The following is a 13,556-nucleotide window of genomic DNA, read 5'->3' on the forward strand; positions in this document are numbered from 1 at the left end:
CTCTCACGCGCCGCGGAATTCGGCACCGCCTCCATCAGAGCCGAGCTCGCGGTTCCGCGGAGCAGCCGCCGCCGTCGCAGCCGGGCCCTCTGCGTCCCCTCCCCGTCCCGCCCCTCGGCCCCTGGCGCCCCAGGCTCCGTCCCCACCCTCCTCCCGCCCCGCTTTCCTCCCTCCTTTCTTTCTCCCCCCTCCTTTCTCCCTTCGCCTGCAGCCCGAGCCGGGGGCGCTAGCCGGGCTGGCAGGAGGGCGGCGGCGGTGGCCCCACCACCATGAGCTTTGAGGGCGGCCCCAGCGGCAGTCGGCGCCGCGGGGAGGAGAGCGGGGACGCCGAGCCGCCCCCGTCGCCTCCGCCGCCGCCGCCGCCGCCAGGAGAGCCAGCCTCGGTCCCCGCGCCCCCGCGCTACCTGCCACCGCTGCCCGCGCCGCCCGCGTCCCCCGAGCGCCCCGCGGGGCCAGACGAGTCGCCAGCGGAGGTGGCCCCGCGGCGCAGCGGCGCGGAGGAGCTGCCGCCCGCAGGGCAGGAGGTGGCCGCGGCAGGCGACTCCGGGGCAGGTCCGAGGCGCCTTCCGGAGACGACGGTCCCGGAGGCGGCGGCGGGGAAGGAGGGCCCCGGGGAGCCGGAGGTCCGCGCGGGTGGGGAGGGAGAGCGGCGGGGCTCCAGCGACCGGCCCGAGACGCGCTCGGTATGCAGCAGCCGCAGCAGCAGCAGCGGCGGCGGCGACCGGCGCTCCGGGCACCAGCACCAGCACCACCAGCCCATCTGCAAGATCTGCTTCCAGGGCGCCGAGCAGGTAAGGCCCGGCGGGCCCCGGGCGCAGCTTGCTGTGGGGTCCGGCAGGGCTGGGCTGGCTCCCGCTCTCGACGGCGCCCTGTCAGCACCACGGACAGCGCCCGCCTCTGGGTTCCTGGGCTGAGCGGTTGCCTGGCGGTTCCTGCGCGTTCCCTTTTCCTTTCCTGTGAAAGCAGATACAATTGTCCCGGTGGCGAATAGTGTTTGCTTTGGGCTACACTTGATTTTTTCTACCTGGTTTTGCAGTTACACATTCCTCAGGTGTTTTAGTGTTAATGCCATAAGTATCTCTTGTGTGAATTCCTTGATGGATCTGGTTTATACATAGAGACAAACCTGTATTCCTTTTCTACAGGTGTATCGTGAGGCAGATAGTCTTAGAGGACAAACAGGGGGTGAGTCATGTCAAAACCAAAAAGGGCAGGGTCTTTCCTTATTGCCCATTTTGGTGACTCAATATCACTGAGGTGAAAAGCATGTTAGAGTTTTCATAAGAGAACTAAAACTACTTTGACCTTGTGAAAGAAAGAAACACAATTCTAAAATTATAAACTCCATTAGAGGTGCATGCAAACTTACATGCGAGTAATCACAAAGACAACAGGGATAATACATCTCTCTTACAAAATGTGTGGTCTGAGAAAACATTAGGTTTAATATTTTTCAAAGTAAGGAAATTGCATAAGAATATGCAGGCTTTCAGGAATATAGTCCCCTAAGTCAATATTTATGATGCTACAGTTAGAAAAAATAAAAGCATAATGCTATTGCAAGCTACTTTCTGGGATGGCATGCATTTCTTCTTTAGCAATGATTAAGAATAACTGCAGAGGAATTGCATCTGACCGTCCACTTAAAAGTTATTAAAGAGATTTAATAGTACAGCTTTTCCCCTAGGGTATTGGGAGCTGTATCCTGCAGATATTTCGTATGTTGGTAGAACATTTATGTCATAACTCTAAGTAATATCTTTGAAATAGTTTTAAGACTTTAGTTGCATTCCCACCAGAGGTATGAACATTTAATTTCATTTTCTAGGATAGAGTTTGATGCTTGTATCCTTCTGGGTAAATGGCTTTGAAAGAAAAGAAAGCAACTGTTGGATTTTTAAAATAGAGACACAATATATATTCATACTGAGTTGTTTTCTTTCCAGGGGGAGCTGTTAAACCCCTGCCGATGTGACGGGTCCGTTCGGTATACACATCAGCTTTGCTTGCTGAAGTGGATCAGTGAGAGGGGTTCCTGGACCTGTGAACTCTGCTGTTACAGATACCATGTCATAGCCATTAAAATGAAGCAACCTTGCCAGGTAGACATTTGTGACATTTTTTTCCCCCTGAAATAATGTTGCTAGACATGAGAATATTTGCATATGCTACTTAAGACATTGTGTGCAAATCACACTAAAACCAAGATTTAGAATTTGTAGAGATGTGCTTTGAGAAATCTGTGACATTTTTATCTGAGAAACTCAAAAGCCATTTTTATTCAAATGTTCTCCTTTATTTGTTGTTTATTGATGAAATTATACCCATCCTTGTTTCTAAAAGGGCAAGTTGGTACAAATGTCTTACACTCAATTAACTCAATTTTATTCATTAGAAACGTTACACAAATTATTTTGTTAATTTAAGCATTGAAACTCTAAACGGGCTCCATTTACAGAAAATAGATGCATGTAAAGCAAAACTTTACTAGTCTGAAAACTTTGGTTGAACCTATTAGTTCTAATCTGAACAGTCTTTTTACTTAACCAAGCTTTCTTTTTCATATGAGTTTTTTTCACAGTTACATTTTGCCTACTTTCATTCATTGCTCTGTTCAGCTACATAGTGGATGCAGAAGTATTCCCAACAGTTACTCTCAATAATACTACCAAAATTGTATATATTCTTAAAACTTTTAGTGCATAATCACATAATAACATAATGCCCATAACCCGACAAAAGCCCATGGAAAAATAGGCTTTTGGTTTTTTTTGGTATAGTGGAACGGATTCAGGTTCTTGGAATAGACTGGTGGGATGTAAAATAATATTAAGAATGACATCTTAGATTAAAGCAGAATAGTGTGTAGTTGATGAGATCTGACAATGACATGGGACTGAAGTTCAGCAGACATAAAAGAGTAGGTTCAAAACACAGAGACGAAGGAGGTAATGGAAGGAAAAGGAAGAGGGACTTAAAGTTAGGAGGGAAACAGTGATAAGGTCTAGTGTTCTCTATTTCTATTTAAATTACCAAATTTAGTTTGCATTGAGCAATAAAACAGGTGAAATTGTTAGTGATTGCAGAAGGAATCTGGATGCTGAATTAATAATTTAAATTTCATAGTTTTTAATTTGTGCATCCTTCATATAGTTGCAATTAATTTGCATCTCTGATAGTCACCATTTAAGGCATGACTAGCAGGTATGAAATGAAAGTATGAATTTTCTCAAGCTGATCTCAGGCTTATAAATAATTTGGAAAGAAGATGAATAACTAATGTGGATGAATGATGTTATCACGGTGAAGATAGGCACAAACCTGACATATTTTCTCAGAACTGCTAATTGATTGAACTACTTGGTATCAATTTATTGATCCATCATAGTTCTCTTGAAAAACAGAGGGAGACATGTCCAAATACCAGAATATGAGTAGTGTAATTGAATCTGCAGTAATTTTATGAATAGAGTATGTGGAGATGAGAAATGGAGAGCTTTGAGGCTCCAGTGAAAAGTCCCATGAGAAGTGCTATGGTCAGATGTTCAAGAGCTGAAGTAGATTGCTAAATATTTCAAAAACTTTAACTTATGGCCACAATATATTAATTCACTTGGGCTGGTTACTTCTGAAGTAAATATAAATAGGTCCTTGATATAATTTTAAAATAGAGAAGAGACAAAGGGTTGGGGCAAAAAATACTATTTACTAATTCTAATCCTATAGCAAAATGAGTTATTGCTGTATTTTGCTTCATTTAAAAAAATCAATAATCATTTTAACAAAAACAGTTCCCGAAGTGTGTATATGATATGACCAAAAAACCAAAAGAAAACAAAAAGCAACCAAAAGCCAAAAACTAACCTGGTATTACTAATACATTTAAGATTAATTTTATTATGACATATGCAAAAACTGCCGTAATCGGTAGCCTGATCTGTTTGTTGCAGTGAACTGCAAAATAATATTTAGAAACAAAACTGATATGAGTATGATGATGGTAGTTCAGATCATGCCTGAGAACATAACTTACCAGGACTGCATTATACGTTTATAAAGCTCAGGACACTTAATGAACAGAAATCAGTTATAAAATCCGAAGTGTGGATTATTATACCTAGGAGTAGTTTATTCTCAGATAAAATGTGACTGATTGTCTGACATTTCTATTACTGATGACCCAGAAACTGAGCATTTACTCTGATTTTTAGGTTTCTCCCTTGCTGGTGTGAGGCTAATCAGATTTAGCATTTATCATATTCGTGCTTTTATGGCATGGCAGAGATCCGTTTCCTCATGGCACAGGATCAAACAGGAACCATGTTATGACCCTCCCCTTCACTTTCCATATCCCTTTGTTCTAAGTATAGAGCCCTCCCAGAGCTGTGAGTGGGTGGTTCCTTGGACGTTCAAGAGAATAATAAACATTTACCGAACACTTACTTTGTGCCAGGCACTGTTCTAAGTGCTTTACACATAGTGATACTGATAGTTAGTCTTCAAAATAAACCTATGAGGTAGAGAATATTATTATCTCTATTTTATATGGAGGCAAATGGAGGCACAGAATAGTTAAATAACCTCTACTAGGTGCATATCTAGGAAAAGGCAAAGCCAGGATTCAAACAGTCTGGCTCCGAGGTTCATGGTCTTAGCCACTGTGCCCCCACTGGAAAGTGTTCTTTTCAACTTCCTTGTAGCCATCCTGATGTGTCTGGGTCCACCACGACTTATCCTGTGTTATGCTAAGTCAAGCAGGAACTGGTTTCAGCCTGAGTCTCTATGAGGGTCTAGAAAGGCTTTGACTATCTATTGCTGTATAGTCAAACTACCTCATATACTTAGTGGTTTAAACAACAACCATCATGTATTATCTCTTAAGAGTCTGCGGGTTGACTGAGATCAATTGGGAGGTTGCTGTCCACATGCGGCATCATTCAGAGCTTTGACTGGATGGGAACATGCAAGGTGGCTCACTCATTTGACTTGCTGTTTGTGCTGGCTGTTGGTTGGAAGCTCAGTTGGGGCTGTCAGCTGGTTACTCACTTCTCTTTCCATGTGATTTGGATGGCTCACAACTGTGATGATTGGGTTCCAGGAGCATAAAAGAGGAAGTTGCAGATCTCTTAAGGCCCAGCCTTGGAAGTGACATGCCTTTATGTCTGCTGCACTCCCTTGATTGAAGCAAGTCACAGGATCAACCAGATTAAAGAGAAGGAAAAATAGACTCCACCGCTGGAGTCTGCCCTTCTTTAAAGGGAGTGGACCTCTTTAATCCACAATAGGAGATAGCTTCTAAAATGGCACTCTTTACCTACTCTGGTCTTTACATTTGGTCCTCATCAGGTCCAGGTCAGTCAACAGGCATCACCATAACTTCCCTCCCAGGGCTCAGAAATCAAGAAGGTTAAAAAAATGTATGGGAGTTAGACTTCATCAGTGGTGCTTGATGCATGTACTAAACCACTTTCAGAAGTGATTATTGCCATGATGTACCTCTGGGTGCTCAGAGGGACATGGGCACAGAGAAGGAGAGGAATAGCTAACCAGGAAGCAGGTGTGCGTGAGGGAAACATGTTGCACTGTGTCTAAAACCTTAGTTTTAGACACAGAATTCTAATCTCAATGAAAATTTGGGTCTAAATCTCCCCATTTTGTGAGATTTTAGTGATGATTAATCTGTTTAATCATGTTTAATGCTTAAACACGACCCAATAGAAAACTGATGTATCCTCTACAATATATTTAAACCTTAATTACTGTATCATTAGCAGTAGGAGTTAATTAAGACATTAGAAATAATTAACATGCATTTACGTTCCTACCTCCTTGCAGAATCTCTTTTATCGATTACCATATTCAAGATGATGCATTAATGATATTTTAAGAGTAAAAGCTAATTCTGTTTTGAATCTCACAGTATGGTATAAAATAAGTGCAATCTAAGAACCTATAAGATCAAATTTATTTTGAGATGGTGATATTTTAAACTAATTAAGCGAGTATATTTAGGTTTATGAATGCTTTCAGTACTTTTTCGAGAAATAGAGATGTTTGAAGAGATGACATTTACTAGATGAAGTGTTGTACGGGAAACTTTAAACTTTTTGTAAGGGATGGACTATAATGCCTAAACATAGGAAAATAGAGCGTTCACGGAAGGCAATAGCTGTGTTACCGTGGACGAGTTACTTAACTATTTGTGCCTCAGTTCACTCATCTTTAAAAGATAATAATGGCGCCTGTTTTATACGTATTTTGAGGAGGAAATACATACATACCTATGGAGTGCTTAGAATAGTGCTAACAATAGTAGGTGTCATTTTAGTGTTGGCGCTGATGATTTTTACTTGTTCAATCAGCTAGTAGATGGGGACCTTCATTTGCTCACAGCAGCAGTGCTCACAGGTCCCCGTTATCTCCTTCAATCTCTTGTCACCAAAATGAAGTTAATGACTCTTCTTTCCGTATCATTCTTTATCTCTGGATATTTACTCCCTGCTTTTTCTAGGTGAGCCCACCTTGGTTTCTGACCAAATTTGTTATTGTAAATAAAGAAGGAATCAGCATTTAAAAAATCAGATGTAGGGCTTCCCTGGGGGCGCAGTGGTTGAGAGTCCGCCTGCCGATGCAGGGGACACGGGTTCGTGTCCCGGTCCGGGAAGATCCCATATGCCATGGAGCAGCTAGGCCCGTGAGCCGTGGCCGCTGAGCCTGCGCGTCCGGAGCCTGTGCTCCGCAACGGGAGAGGCTACAACAGTGAGAGGCCCGCGTACCGCAAAAAAAAAAAAAAAAAAAAAAAAAATCAGATGTAGTGAGCTATAATGATCTCAGCACATGGGAGCATATTTACTCTCCAGTCGTCCATCCCCATGGGTCTTCATTGGAGTCAGCTCAGAAGCGGAGTTATGAGATGCTTTTGCATGTGGCCAAGCACACGGCAGTGCTCTTCGGCGTCACTGGGTACCGGTGTGTGTCTATGCTTTGGAAAGGCCCCTGGTGGTTGGGGTGTATGTGAGTAAAGCAGGAGGTTGAAGAACCCCCAGAGATCCCGGGCAAGGGGCAATCACAAAGGACACAGGCAGGTAGTCCAGCATCAGTCACAGCGATTCGTGGTGTCCATCAGCTTTTTTTCCTCCTTTGTTACTCAGAGCACCAGAGGAAAGGACTGGCAAGGGACTTGCGGAGTAGGGATTGAGACTTGCAGATGGGCCACCTGTCTTTGCGGATAGTAGAGCCCTGGCCATCTTTACCAGCCTTTAACTTTTGTATTAGTCTTCCCCTTACTGCTTTTCCTTTGAACTCTTAAAATGGGCTGTCAGCAGCAAGTCTTCTTACAGCAGTGAGAATGACTGGAGAGACTCCTAGGAAGGAGGGTAGTTTTCATTTTTATCCATATTCTTATCATGATGGGGTTCATCATGATAGTTTTGAATTAGAGAGGAAGTTGGCACTAGGTAGGTTCACCTTGGCTACTGTTCTAAGGTGCAGCTTCTGAACCTACTTGTAAAGCGTTTATAGAACTTTAATGAAATTCTTGAGGGCCCTCTGATCATTATTTTCCTAAATAGGGCTCTGTCATGAAAGGGGTATTTCCTTCTTCCGAACTGATTAAGTTGTTCTCATGACATAGCTGATGCACTAGAAGAGACTGACAAATCCTCATTGAAAATTGACGTGCGATTTTGAAGGTGTATTAAGAAAACGTCAGCGCGTGACAGTGCTGCATGCTGTCAGTTGAAATACTTCAAGGCGTTTGTATTTTATGGATTAAGAATGTCTGCATACATACAGCCTGGTTGAAGTGGTAAAGCCACCACTTTTACTTCTCCAACTGTTGCTCTTATAGGTTTGATAGCAAATGACAAGCAGAGGGGAAGCTTTTTATTACCATGCCTGAATAACTAAGGAACAATGTTAAAACGTAATATTTAAATACATGTACTGACATATTTGATAGGTAATTGAAAACGTCAGAATTAACAAAGAACACATCACGAGGCAACTCTCTGGCCTTTGAGGTGATTTTTGTTTCATTTGCTTACTAATTCTAAAACACTCAAATCTGCATTTTACTCACTAGGACAGATTAATGATCCTCTAGTGAATAAAATATGTAAATTATACTTTGTCTACTACTATAGCCATCTTATTTACTGTATAGACCATATGTACAGTGATTTTACAATTTGTTTCAAAGCCAGATGGTTCTGAGATGGTAGTAAAAAAAAAAAAAAGATGGGGACCATTTAGGGCATCATGGACTGGTGTTTGCTTTTATCCTTTATGCAGAGAGGATTGGGGCTGATGTGGTCCCAATGGTGATAACTCTCCAGAACTTTCTTCTCCACATGTGTTTGCTTTTCTACATTCTTTATAGCTCTTTTTAAATGTATTTTCCTTTCGAAGGCTTTCTCTTCTTTGCTCTCTTGGCCTCTCCACTCAGCTGCCTGTAGAAGAAAGGAGGATCTGAGTGGGATAGATTTTGGAAAAGATTATGTGACACAGCTCAATGTAGCTTGACAGTCATTTTCTTGGTCACTTTGTGGGTATTCAGTGAGTGTTTGTGGTATGAATGAGTGAATGAATACATGAGTCAGTGTTTTTGAAAGGTAGAGAGAATCATGGGGGTCATGTTCATATTTCTGCAGTGAGAATATGACTTAAGGAAACAAGTTGCATTTACCGTTCACCCATTAGCCATCTACTGTCAATTTTCAACTTGTTCTTAAATTGATCTGATAATTCTATTCTGAATCTGCCTGGGAAAATATGTTCAGTTCTTCAGACCACAGGAAGAAGTCTTAAGAGCAGGATCTATTTTTAAAAACCTAAAATAAAAAAAAAAATGCTTCCAGTGAGACATATCTGCTCTTTTCAGAAAATAAAATGTCATGAGAAAAGCCTCCGTGAATGTGAAATTACCCATGTGTGACACACTTGGTTTCTTGAGGTTGTCACTGGTTGAAGGATTTCATCTAGCATTTGTTCAGAGAATTTGAATAATTTGTTGGAAATTTTACTGTATGATTGAAGGTATAAATGAACTGCTAGGAATGTCTACTGGGTATAATATTTTTGATGTGAAATCTGCCACTGGGCTGAAAACAAGGTGACGGATTTTTTTTTTTTTCAATGAGCAGTTTGTACAGCTGCAACATAACTTCGAAAATGAGTTTCCACTGGTGAGTACAATACTCCAACACAGGGAAAGGCAGCAAGAGAACAGACTCTTTATGCCTTACTCATTTCCTGCTTTGTCTTGGCGCGTGGCTTTGCTGTGATGTGACTGATGTTTGCTGAAAGGATTGGAACAAAGGAAACTCAGCTTCCTTCTATTTTCGGACCTTCTAAGAGTAGAATGGGATGACTCTGAGGGCACAGCTCGAGTGCTTCTGACCCTTCAGAGTGGCAGGGAGGGGACGAGATAATCACCTACAATTACAAGTAAATGGATGGCAGACACTGAGGACTTGGCCAAGAAGAACTGCACGTGTGGCTTGTGCTTTCTGTATCCTTGGACATTTGACAGCCTCTTGCCTGTGCCCATAACTCATAATTCAACAGCTGTTCTTATGACTCAGCCAAATGAAGTCCCACATGAGTAGAGGTGGGCTGGGAGCAGTCCCGTGGGAAGATGTGACAAAAACAGGAAGCGTTTCTGTGTAGGTAAAGTCGATAAGCGAACTTACTGGGGAGATATTTCTTATTCAGTCCTTCCTTTAGGTGTATATGCTCTGAAAGCTACTGTCTGGAAACCTGTTCTTTTCTTCAGTTTTCATCTCTTTGACATAGTCCATTTTGACTGATGACACCTGGGCACTGTATCCTTAACATGGTAACAGAGTTCCATTGCCCTAGTGTGCCTTTTGGTTTCATTTCTCATTTTGGTATGCTAATTATGTGCAAGTGGCCAAGGCTTAATTTGGGCGTAGGGGGCCCTCCTCATATGAACTGAGCATCAAGCTCTTATTTCGGGAACCCTCTGGGCACTCCTTTGTTATATATATGGACGTGCAGTTGTGCGCTGACACTTACGTGTCATGGTTCCGAGGTACAAAATAGTTCAAATAAACAAGGAACTATTTCAAGAAATGTATACAGGCTTGCCTTGGTTTGTTCAGCTTGTTTTTTTTAAAAAAAAAGATTTTAAGAAGGATAACATCTCTCACAAATATTAGGGGATTTTACTTATTGTGAGAATATTCCGGAAGCCACGGGAAATACTTTTGCTCTTTTCTCCCCCCACCCCAGTATTAACTTCTTTTCTGTGTTACATTTGCAGATTTTAATATCAGTGTGTATATAAGTGCCCCCTCTATTAATTTAAAGGAAAAAAATAAAGAAAATTAAAAAAATTTTACCAAATTTTGGTAAAATTAGTTGCAATCTTGAGAGTAGGGTAGTAAAGAGCACAGGATTTGCCAGGCATACATTGAGCATTCAGTATTTCTCTTACCCTCCTTCCACCTCTTTCTTTCTTTTCTTGACATACCCGTATCTTTTTAGTGGGAGCAAGTAGATGGGAGGTTTCCGGGGGAACCTCCAGTTGTTTGGAGAGAAAGACACAGTGAACAGGGGTGACAGCCCTTGCCCACATTGTGTTCTCTAGGACCAACAAGCATGCCCAAGTGCAAACCTGGAAGGTTAAAGAAAATCTTGAATGAAAAATCCCTTTCAATCCCCTCCCGAACTGTCTTTCTTTACCTTTCATACCACAGTAGCTTCTATGAAAGGCATTTTCAGATCTAGACAAGACTCTTTGGCAATTTGAGAAGTAGTAGAAAGAAGTAGGAAAATGCTAAGCCAGCAAAATTACAACTAACTGTAGCTTTGAGTGACACATGGTCCTTAGACTATGGGGGGAAAGACACTGAAACCTCCTTGGGTAGTTTAGTGAAATGTGTAAGGATGGGTGAGGAATCTCCCTGCCTCCTGTCTGCCTCTTCTCTCTGACCTACACCCTACTAAGACTGAAGATAGTATATGTTACATAGGAGGAAATCTGAGGAAGAAATACGTTACTTTCATTTTGGACATGATTAAGCTCTACTACAGTAAACTCCAGGGGAAAATTGTCAAGCATTCCTTGAATTGCTTGTGGGGGAAATTCCAATGCCAAGTGATGGTGAATGCGTGGAGATTATTAATATAACAGGGCATAGCGTTGGATGAATATGTGTTTATTTTTCGTTTAGAAGATGATCTTACTCATATCAAGGGGTAGCCTCAAAATATTTCATCTTTTTTCTACTATAAATCAAATAATCAGTACTTCTTTATCGATTATTTTTTCACTGATCAATAAACCACTACCATGTTGCAGGCACTGTTCTAGGTTCTAGAGCTCCAGAATTTGTTAAAATTTAAATTCTTGATGATAAGGGACAAACAGTAAGTAAACAAACTAGGTAATTTTAGATTATGTTAATAATTCCAGTGGAAAAGAATCTGAGTGATTAAAAAATGGAATCCTACAACGAATCATGTGATACTGGATTAGAGGTGGGAACATCAGTATAAACTCATGTTTTGCTTAATGTAGATACAAACGGTTACATATGGAAATATTTTTAGATCTGTGCTTGTGCATGGGTTAGTATACACACATACATTTCCTAGCTCTGTCTATTGAGAAGGCCTAATAGTAACACCCCAGTAACAATAAGTTTACCTAGCACCAGATCTTGGTTTCCAAAACCATTCTCCAATAAAAGGAACCAGTCTCATACAAGGTGCTATTCTTACACGAGATGAGACTGGAGTATCTTGCTCCAGAAAGTGGAGTGCTCAAAAAGACAAAAGGATGAGGCATAGCGAAGGAACATAAGAGCCAACTTGAAAGAGCCCCCAGTGGGTAAACCAGGAGTGATTTGAGCAATGAAAATAATGTAGTTTTGGGTTATAACCTAAACTCTAATATGAACATCTATGAGTGCATATTGTTATAAATAAATGACTGAATGAATCAGTAAATGGGGGAAATAGACAATCTCCCTTACAGAAGAATTCCAAATTATTTATTTATATACCGTCCCCTCCAGGAGGTGGACCTCAACTCGCCTTGGCCCTTGAGTGTGGGCTGTACTTGGTGACTTGTTTCCAAAGAGTAGATTGGTTACAGAGTGGAAAGTGGGGAGAGGGAGTAACTTTACAGTGGAGAAGCCTGGCAAATGCTACCTAAGCCTGGTGGCCAAGTTTAACATTATCGGTGATGTCATGTTGATACTGTATGCCTTCGGTATGATGTAATGAGACTACTTTATCTCTGTGGTCTTCCCCCTAAAACTCCATAGCCCTAGTTTAACCATGAGAAAAACAGCAGGTCAAACCAAGTTGGGGGACAGTCTGCAAAATACCTGACCGGTACTCTTCAACACTGTGAAGAAAAAACAAGGAAAGTTTGACAAACTGTCACAGAGCAGAGAAAGCTACGGAGACATGATGACTAAATGTCATGTGGTGTCCTGGATGGAGTCCTGGAACAGAAAAAGGACATTAGGGAGGAACTAGTGAAATCTTAGTAAAGTGTGGAGCTTAGTTAATATTATAGTAACGTACCAGGGTTGGTTTACTAAGTTGTAAATAAATGTACCTTAGCAATGTAAGAGGTTGACAGTAGAGGAAATTGTGCGCAGCATATATGGGAACTCTTTGTACTATCTTTGCAACTTTTATGTACATCTAAAGCAACTTTAAAATTCAGTTTCTTAAAAATTAAAAAAAAAATTTATTTTTTGTATGCGCTGTGCGGCATGTGGGATCTTAGTTCCCTGACCAGTGATCCGACCTGCACCCCCTGCAGTGGAAGCACTGCAGTCTTAACCACTGGACCGCCAGGGAAGTCCCCCGTGTTTTGTTTGTTTGTTTGTTTGTTTTAAAGGTATGGGGAAGGCTAAGTGTATTTAGATAGAAGGGGTAGGGAAAGTCTTTGAAGAGATGACATCCGAGCTTAGATCTAAAGACTGATGATGATTCCCCTCTGAAAAAACTCTTCGAAGAGCATTCTGGAAGGGGCAGCGGCTAGACTAAAGACTAAGTAGGAAAGGGCTTGTTGCGTTGAAGGGAGTAAGAAGAAGTCCACGAGTGAGTAGGAGTAGGAGACCTTGGGGAAGCCGGGATACACCTTACCACGGAGGCCATCGTGAGGGAGGCGTGTTTCACTCTAGGAGCAATGGGACATCACTATAGAGTCTCAGGCAGAGGAGCAATATAATAAAAGTAACAAATGCCTTTGGTTACCTTGTAAAGACTGGGTTGGAAGGAGCCTGGGCTGAGAGCAGGGGTGCTGTTAGAATGCTCCCTGATGGCTGGGAAGGACATAACAGGGGCGCTCATATTAGGATGATGGCAGCAGATGAAGAAGAGTGGATCCATTTGGAAAATGCTTTGAAAGTAGAAGCAAGAGTTAAAAAAATTTTTTGTAATTTATTTTGTGACAAAACACCTGAACTGAGTTGAAGCTATTTATAGTCTTTATCTCAGGTAGTGTCAACTTTCATATATTGTGCCATAGAAATATTGTGATTGGTTACAGGATGTTGACCTAGATCCTG

At 41.8% G+C, this 13,556-nt stretch overlaps 1 protein-coding gene across 1 annotated transcript in view; it reads left to right on the forward strand.

The window, feature by feature from the left end:
* Positions 1-242: 242 nt before the first annotated feature.
* MARCHF11 (membrane associated ring-CH-type finger 11) overlaps positions 243-13,556 on the forward strand; it is a gene marked incomplete at its 3' end in the record, with an annotated part of 119,994 nt that continues 106,680 nt past the window's right edge. The window contains exons 1-2 of the mRNA XM_082835975.1: positions 243-791; positions 1,947-2,102. Of these exons, the coding sequence (XP_082692101.1) occupies positions 270-791; positions 1,947-2,102 (678 nt within the window). The 5' untranslated portion in view covers positions 243-269. The remainder of the gene's footprint in view (positions 792-1,946; positions 2,103-13,556) is intronic.

This window comes from Leucopleurus acutus, assembly GCF_964270905.1.
Source record: "Leucopleurus acutus genome assembly, chromosome: 3".
NCBI lineage: Eukaryota > Metazoa > Chordata > Mammalia > Artiodactyla > Delphinidae > Leucopleurus > Leucopleurus acutus.